The 9,366-nt window shown below is 34.2% G+C and overlaps 1 protein-coding gene across 1 annotated transcript; it reads right to left on the bottom strand.

Annotated features, from left to right (window-relative positions):
* Window positions 1-3,929: 3,929 nt before the first annotated feature.
* Window positions 3,930-5,982, bottom strand: LOC106690975 (phosphoenolpyruvate carboxykinase [GTP]). The gene has a single exon (XM_014436600.3). The coding sequence runs from the start codon at window positions 5,859-5,861 to the stop codon at window positions 3,951-3,953; it is 1,911 nt and encodes a 636-aa protein (XP_014292086.1). The 5' UTR covers window positions 5,862-5,982; the 3' UTR covers window positions 3,930-3,950.
* Between the last annotated feature and the right edge of the window lie 3,384 nt (window positions 5,983-9,366).

The following is a 9,366-nucleotide window of genomic DNA, read 5'->3' as shown; positions in this document are numbered from 1 at the left end:
TGTGTATTAATATGAAAAATCGTATCTAAGGATCTCAAAAGAACTCTTAATAAGTTCATTAAGTTAATCACACAAGTAATATGTGGGCACTTATCTAACTTGACTTTTCCTTGAATAAATGTTTTGTTGCCCTACTTTAGGAGAAGCATATATGTTTAATTTTTAATACTATTAACAATCATTTGGTCTTATTCTTCATTAAAAAAACAAACAAAAAGATTGGTTTATAATAACTATTAAATATATGCAGAGTGAAGGCAGAATACGATAATATAAAAAATTAAAAAAAAAAAACGATTTTTTTCCTATTATCTAACTAGTAGTATCACCTCAAAAACAGGTTTAATTGAAAACCGCGTTCTCACATTCCTAACCTACCTCATCAATGTCCTTTATTCTTGAAGGAAGGAGTATAAAGCAGCAGGTAAAATGGCGAAGAAAACAAAGCTAAAAGACGCAGACTTGATAATGGTACAGGGGGCGTGGCAAATGAGTAGGGGAAGAGTACAAGCCAATAACTGGCTGCCTTCTGTTTCAGTTAAGATTACAATGGCAAACATTTCTATTAACCTGAATTTAAATCTAGCCTCCGTAGGCGTGGCCTTTATGGCTTAACTTTTGCTTTGAAGGACATGTACACTCTGCTATATCTGATGTCCTTGTGGAAGGTTATAAATAGATGCAGATCAGCATTCAATATTTGGTGTATTGTTCTGATATTTTCATAAATAAAATTCTAGTATGTGTTTATAAGTAATCAAAGACGGTATTTGATTACTTACCATGATTTGAGTACATTTCGAGATAAAAAGAAAAGTGAGAAAACCTGGCATATGAAAAAAAAAGTTACACTATCTATAAGATTCAATTCTATTGACGTAACTTTAATATAGGTTAGTTGTTTCATTTTTCCTGGTTACCTTAACCATTTCTGAACCAAAGGTACATTGATAATATGAAGAATATGATTTCTGTACAACCAAATCAAATTTTCTGTTTAACCAAAGAAAAGGCTTAGAAAAATACTTGAAATACGATAGGAGACAATAAATTAAGTTGTTAAGTCATATGTCCAACCAATGATTGCAAATACCCTGTTGTCTTGAAGAAAAGAAGTGTTACCATGAAAGATCCCTATCTTTAATGTCGCCTATAAGGCATCACTGACAGTGATTCCCATGCTGACCCAGTGTAATACTTAAATGTATATCTTGACAGGTAGTCATGTATAGTCATGACTATACATCATGAGTAGTCATGTATAGTCTTGACAGGTAGTTACTTTAGAAGAAATGTATAGGATTCTACACCCCCAAAAATAACAAGTGTGTAACCCTTGTAATTAAAGTTTAAAAGCTGTTTTATATAACCATATATAGAAAACTAGTGCAATAATCTAAAAAAAAATATTAAGTTTTTATGGCCTTTGTTATATATATGAGGCTTTTAGTCATAAAAGATGGTAACCGAAAAAATTAAAACTTTTACAGTGGTAAATTGTTTAATTAATTTACTAATTTTACCTTCAACTTTGAATCACTTATCGTAACTTAATAGCAACATTATTTTTTTAACAAAACATATTTCTATAGATAGATAAATTCTATAGATACAAAACATAATTCCTAAAGATTTTGTCTACAATTTATGAAATGGGCCTTAATTATATAAATTTCAATTCATAAAAAATTTCAGTAACTATGTTTTATTACTGAATATTAATGCCTCATGTATTTAAATTCCCTCAACAAAATTTCTATTGAATTCTTTGAAGAATTAGACATGTTCGGAAAAGTATACTATATTATATATATACAGCGTCAAAATGATTATGTTTATTGTTATTTAATATATATCTGTCAAAATTTATCTTTTATATATAATATAAAATTTTCTGAATTATTCGAAAAACCTACATTTACCCAGTAAACTGAATAATTAATTATTCAAGTGCAACATTTGATGGTGTCGGATGTTTATCTTAATAAAATAAATACAGAAATGTTCAATTCTTGTCATTTCATTCTTTATCAATTTAATATTTAGTAACTTAATTCACATATTATTTTTATACAATATAGTTATATAATTTTAATCATTGTTCCTCTCCTTTACATTTTTTTTTTTTCCGGTACATGATATATTCCAACAAAATCTTTTGTTAACTAATTTTTTATTTGTATTATTTCATTAGTAAAGTTTTATAAACATGTTTTTGATCAAAATAGTAATTCTTTGTTGAATAAAATGAATATTTTATTGAAATAACTCATAAAAGAATGATATAATACACTGATAATTAAATTCATTGTAACTGAATTAAATAAATAATACAAATAATTCAATAGTCTGCAAAGATCTCAAAATATAATTGTTTTTAATCCATTTGTGATCAAAATTATTTGAAGTGTATAGTACATATTGTCTGTTTCAAAGACAAGAGTTTAGACATTACTTATTACTTCTGTGTGCAACATCCTTTAGCTAAAATAGCTGCATACACAAGATTTAGCTCTCATTTTTCATGAGGACCACATTTGCCATACGAGTGTATTAATTTTTAATTATAAGATTGGTGGGTTTTTCATGATTATTTCAATATTTTGTTAATTTTAACTATGAATAATGGGGTGGGAGGAGGGGGTATAGCCTCATGTAAAAAGGAATGATCAAAATTCAGATAATATTTTAATTGACACAAGGATGAATTAGTGCTACATATAAAACAGAAAAATGAAATATACATCAATAAGTAAAAACAGTAGTTACTAAATTCTTCACTGAGCTATTGTAATAGAGATTCTAATTATCTCTATCTTTTCTTGTTGCCCATTTTTCTTTGAAGTACAACTTATTTCTCAGATGTTAGAGCTCTTTCTTAATATAGAATGTGGTGCAGAACATCCACTGATTTTAATTTTTATAATTTCTATATTCTTTTTAATTTCATAAGGTAAGATAAAAAATCAGCTCATTTCACTCTCTAGTGAGGCATTCCAGTATAAGCCAATAAAAAATCAGTATTTCTTTATTTATTAATTGAAGAGGAGAATGGATGAAGATCGTATGTAACAAAGTTTTCAAAATTTCAATGTTTTAGTATGTATGCAAATAGTTTTACATGTGCTTATTGTAGCCTTGTAACATTTTTCAGTGGAGTGTATCAATCGTGTCTTTAAGAAATTACATGTAAAAGAAATTGATTTTTCATCTTCTCAAAATTTTAAATTTTGTTACATACTATCTTCATCCTCTTCTTTATCTACTTAAGGTCACCTGCAACTTTGACTAATAATCATCTTTCTGTGCTGCTATTCTCAAATACCTACATCCACTCATGAGTATATTCACTTAGAAACATACCAATGTTTACTTTCTTGTGAAAAACCATTAATTTGTATTATATGAACACAACTGTAGGTACTTATTTTTTTTAATCTACTATAGACTAGTAAAATTGAAATTAGACATACCCATAATATGCCTTCCATTAAATACTTAGGCTATTCCATAGAAATGATTTGACTTTATATGAAAGATAAAGAACGGGCAATTACTGTCTTTCTATATACTTGTCTATATTTTATAAATAGTAGGTACAATTTCATTATTAAAATTATAAAGCTTTAAAATTATGTAAATATATTGTGACTCTATCACATTTAAAATATAAATGATTTACCTATTACTTTGAAATCAATATTGGGTAGGATTTTATGAGGAATTGTTTGACAAGTAATTTTATCATTTCCTAAACAAGTATTGGAAAATCATTTGGATTAACGAATGTGTAAACTTACATCATCAATATCATACTGATATCATCTTAATAATTTATATTTCTTGACATAGTAGTTATAGTTCCATAAATCCTACAGATGCTTAATATTTATGTGTTCAAGATGAATTAGTAAGAAATAAAACAGTAATTATTTTTAATTTGAACTTTATTAACAACCACCTTCGGCGATTCTCTTTTTCAGATTTTCTAGCTCTTCAGCCACTTTAGGTGGTATATCATGAGGCAACTGTTCACAGAAGTATTTATTGCATTCTTCAATTTCCTTCTTCCAAAAATCCATGGGCACCTCTAGAGCTTCTTTAATATTGACATTACTCAATCCATCAGTATTGATGGATTCCTCTTTAGGAATCCACCCAATAGGTGTTTTAGTGGCAATTGAATCATCTTCGCTGGAAATTCTTTTCAATACCCAGTCGAGGACCCGGATATTATCTCCATACCCAGGCCACAGCCATTTTCCGTCCTTACTTTTTCGAAACCAGTTAACATGGAATATCTTCGGTAATTTAATGCCATTATGTAACTTTGGCATGTCGAGCCAATGCTGCATGTAATGACCGAAATTATAACCAAAAAAAGGCCTCATTGCGAATGGATCGTGCATCACATTCGAACCTTTGTGTTCGGCAGCCGCAGTAGCCTCTGAACTCATCATAGCTCCAATAAGAACTCCATGCTCCCATGAAAAACTCTGATAGATCAAGGGCACTCCTTCTGGCCTCCTTCCACCAAACAACATTGCAGATATAGGAACACCCTCCGGAGATTCCCACTTCGGATCTATGATTGGAAGATTACAAGCGGGAGTACAAAACCTTGAGTTAGGATGGGCAGCGGGTTTCTTGCGATCCCAAGGTTTCCCATGCCAGTCTATAACTTTTATATCGGGAGGCAATTCTTCCATTCCCTCCCACCATGTCCCACCATCACTAGTTAGTGCAGTATTGGTAAACATAGTATCTCTGAATATTGTACGCATTGCATTAGGATTACTTTCGCAGGAAGTACCCGGAGCTACACCGAACATTCCGTTTTCGGGATTGATTGCATGAAACATCTTTGTTTGTGGATTAAATTTTATCCATGCAATATCATCGCCTACAGTCTCTATCTTATAACCTGGCACCGTAGGAGTAAGCATAGCCAGATTAGTCTTCCCACAAGCTGAGGGAAACGCTGCACAAATATACTTCTTTTCCCCTTTTGGTGGCGTTATTCCCATAATCAACATGTGCTCTGCCAGCCATCCTTCCTTTTTACCTATCGTAGAACCGATCCTTAAAGCAAAACACTTTTTCCCTAACAGCGAATTCCCACCATAACCACTTCCAAAGCTCACAATAAGTCTTTCATCAGGTTTATGGAGTATGAGGGTTTGCTCTGGATTACAAGGCCACGGATTGGGTTTTTCTTCTGATGACTCTATTGGTACTCCAACGGAATGTGTAGCTCGAACAATTTCATCCTGATTTTTCTCATTCATTAGTTTACTCACTTGCTCACCCATCCTTGTCATAACTTTCGCAGCCGCCGCTACATAGGTTGAGTCAGTTATCTGCACTCCCATCTTTGATAAAGGACCTCCTGGAGGACCCATAGAAAAGGGGACCACATACATAGTTCTTCCCTTCATACACCCTTTGAACTTTGTCTTGACATGACAGTCCATTTCTTCAGGGGACATCCAATTACCGAGTTTACCTTTCACTCCTTTAGCCGGTTCAGGAATTGTATCCCTCTTATTAGTAGTAGTTATGAATGTTTTAGATTCTACTCGAGCTACGTCCCTTGGATCCGTCCTTGCAAGATAACAGTTGCAATACTTTGGCAAGGGGACAATTGTTCCATCACAAATCATCTTCTGAATAAAACCTTTAATTTCCTCATCGGAACCATCACAGAAATGGACGTTCTTAGGGGTACATTGCTCACAAGTGCTTATGACATATTGACGCATCTTCTCCGGCAGTGATTCAATGCCAATTCCTCTCTTAAAGGTTATTAATTTAACCACATTGACTTGGAGAAGTTTCCAAAATCGCCTTTGGGAAAGCATTTCTTTTTATAAAAGACAAAATTAGTCGTTAATGTTATTAATTTAAACTCATCAACTTACAATTATTTTAAATAAATAAATGGTAAATATTCCGGAATGGTCAAAACACATGTTCTTTAAAACATTATATTTTGTTTTCTTTAATGTATTACTAAGCAATAAAAAAAAAATATATATAAATAAAAGTCAACTGGTTTTTATTAAGTTTTTGTGGATAGTATTTGAAAAAACAACTCCTACTGACATGACTCATATTTTAAACATATTATTATTGTGAACTAAGATTACAAACATAATAATTAGCTATTATTTGATGATAAATGTGTTACGGAATATATTTATTAATTACTATCGCAACGGCACGATAGTGGTTCCATATGGGACGTTTTAATTCTACCTTTGAAGTTGTCTTTATCCTGGTGGTGGAACTGGTCGAACAGGCCGTTATTTAACTGTAAATGTTCTTTCTCATCGAAAGAATGTATAAACTGTAATTATTTACAAGCATCTTCATGGCTTGCTCTCCCCCTTGTTTTGTTTCTGGATTCGCCCTTGGGCTATTGTATTAGATCGATACTGTTTTCATTAAATAAAGGAAGAAAATAATGATCGGTGAAATGAAAGGAGGTGAATAACATTAAGTGTGGACCGATTAGGAGAGCCAACCTAATCAAAGACGACCATGGTAACATACTTATGCTTGAAGGAGAAGTGCAAGAAATGTGGCGTCAATATTTCAAGGGCCTATTGAACCCGAGAGAAGTGGAGAATTGTCTGAAAGATCGTGTTCAATCACCAGTGGGTATTAATGATGAAGATTTGGAAGCCATTCCACCCGATGTAGAGGACATCGAAGACATCTTGTCTAAACTTAAAAATAATAAATCACCCGGCAATGATGGACTCCCAGCAGAAATGTTTAAAGCAGGGTATCACGAAGTCACCAGGGAGCTGCAGGACCTGATAGCTCAGATATAGGAAGAGCCATACCTAAGGATTGAAATGAGGCGGTATTAGTGCCTATATACAAGCAGACGGGGGATTCAGCGATATGCAGCAACTATCGAGGGATTAGTTTGCTTAACACTGCATATAACATTTTTTCCCATATCCCTGTATAATAAATAGGCTCCTTCCGTATGTTGAACAGAAACTGGGTGATTATCTAAATGGGTTTCGACCCAATAGGTCTACTATTAATCAAATCTTCGCCCTGAAATAAATCTCTGAGAAGATGAAGGAACATCAGCAGATAACTTGGATGCTATTCATTGACTTCCGGGCTGCCTACGATACAATCATAAGGAGTGAGCTCATAGTGGTTATGCGTGAACTGGGGCTTCCTAGTAAACTCACCCAATTAGTAAAATGCACAATGTTGAGCACAACCTGCCAAGTAAAATCCTGTCGATTATCAGAGCCTTTTGAAGTGGAATGTGGCCTAAGACAGGGTGACCCAATAGCTCCTCTTCTGTTTAATGTGGCTCTACAAGCAATCATAAATAGAGCAGGAATAAGTCAGGAAGGAAAAGTATTCACAAAGATGACCCAAGTTTTGGCCTATGCAGACAACGTCGTCATCATCAGTAGATCTCTGCAGAGCATTAGGACTGCTTTCAGGAAATGGATGTCGAAGCGAAAAGGATGGGCCTGCATATTAATGAGGAAAAAACCAAGATTATGCTGTTGGGTAAGAAGCCTCTGGACCAGAGGATGAGTCGCCTGGAAATGGGCCCCTATAATTTCGAAGTGGTAAGAAGTTTTACTTACCTTGGCTCTATTATCAATGAGAACCTGATGAAGAAGAAGAAGTTAAAAGCAGAATTACTGCTGGAAATAGAGCCTATTTCTCCATTCTAAGACTAATTAAAAGCAGACTTGTTAGTCGTACCACGAAGTTCGCCCTGTACAAAACGTTGATAAGGCCAGTCGTCACACACTGTGGAGAAACGTGGACGCTAAGTAATAAAAGCATTAACCTGCTAGACAGGTTTGAAAGAGTAATTCTAAGGAGAATCTTAGGGCCCGTATGCGAGAATGGTAATTGGCGAAGAAGGAAAAATGGTGAACTTTATGGGCTCTATAAGGAGTTTAGCTTCGCGTACATAAGGATAAAGAGGCTTGGTCATGTAATGTGGATGAGCGAGGAAAGAGTGGCACATAAATGGCAAATGTACAGTTACGTTCCGGATGGTGTGCGGCAACGTGATAGGCCGAACGGCCGATGGGGGGATGCTGTGAGGCGTGATCTGCGACAACTTAGGATCCCAGTTACCCTTACAGAAGATAGAGAAAGATGGTTGGCGGCCGTTGAGCAGGCCGAGGGCAGCTTCTTGCGCCTGTTGTGCCAGTAAAAGAAGAAATGAAAGGAGATGTAACTATCGGCAAAGCAGGAGCTAGATGATAAAAAATTCATCGAAATAGTACTTCATAACCTATACTTTCAACTTTCGCTCTAGAAGTTTTATCATATGTTTGTTAATTTAATTACTCAAACATATAGTGTGTTTATCAGATTATATTTGTGCTGTGTTAACTAAAAATTAACCCGCCAAAAGTTAATTGACAAGATTTAAAACAAAATATTTACACCGAGTCTATAGATTTTTAAATTATGCAATCTTAAACTTAAGTTAGTTATTATATCCGAAGGTTGAGGAACTTCTTCAATTAATTAAAACACGAAGAGCACACATATTTATGTATTAGCAGTTCTGAAACAATACGAATGGAACGTGCAGGGCAAGTGCCTTTTTATTTGCATCCGAAAACCGATAAGCAAAGGGTCGGCCACAAATTCAAGCCAACTTGTACCAACCAACCCAAATAATCCATATACACGCATACATATGCATGAATCTGCTATAGTTTGGCAATCGTGGAAATGCACCTTAACGGTAGCCTTACTGATGCCATGGTTGTTAACCATATTGTCATTGTATAATTTATTCTAATTTTAACAGTTGTAATCGATTTATTTAATTTTAATCTTATCCAGCTTCTATATCCTACTTTGAATAAGTTAGATAAGTACAGAACAAAGATCAGCACCAATCCAATGGCGGTTTTTTTTTTTTTCCGAACCCTCTAAAACAGAAATAAAAGTGAATTAGTAAGTGCATTACTGTGAAAAAAGAAAAAGTAATTCGTGTTGTGTCTTACCTTTTACTACCTTTGGTATTTTAAGGTTACCTGTTATGTTTAATATTACATATGAGCTATCCATTCAAGGAGCTATTTTGAGTCCGTAGGTGAGGGGCCTCCTCGTGTTGTATCGCATATAAGAAGAAAATAAAAATAAGAATAATAAAGACGATAGATAATGGTGAAATAATAAGAAAAACAGTCAAAAATCGAAAAGAAGTGTGAGGGAGGGGGTTGGGGTGCATCAGAAGATGGAGCTATGAGGTGATGTTAATAGGGTTTTTGGAACCTTTCCTGCCCTGCCACCTCGCAGGAAGGGGGATGGGGTGATAGACTGGAATACTGGATTGAAGGAAGCAGG

This window comes from Halyomorpha halys, unplaced genomic scaffold, assembly GCF_000696795.3.
Source record: "Halyomorpha halys isolate HHAL.00 unplaced genomic scaffold, Hhal_1.1 Scaffold2001.1, whole genome shotgun sequence".
Lineage (NCBI taxonomy): Eukaryota > Metazoa > Arthropoda > Insecta > Hemiptera > Pentatomidae > Halyomorpha > Halyomorpha halys.
This window is presented reverse-complemented; position numbering and strand designations above follow the sequence as displayed.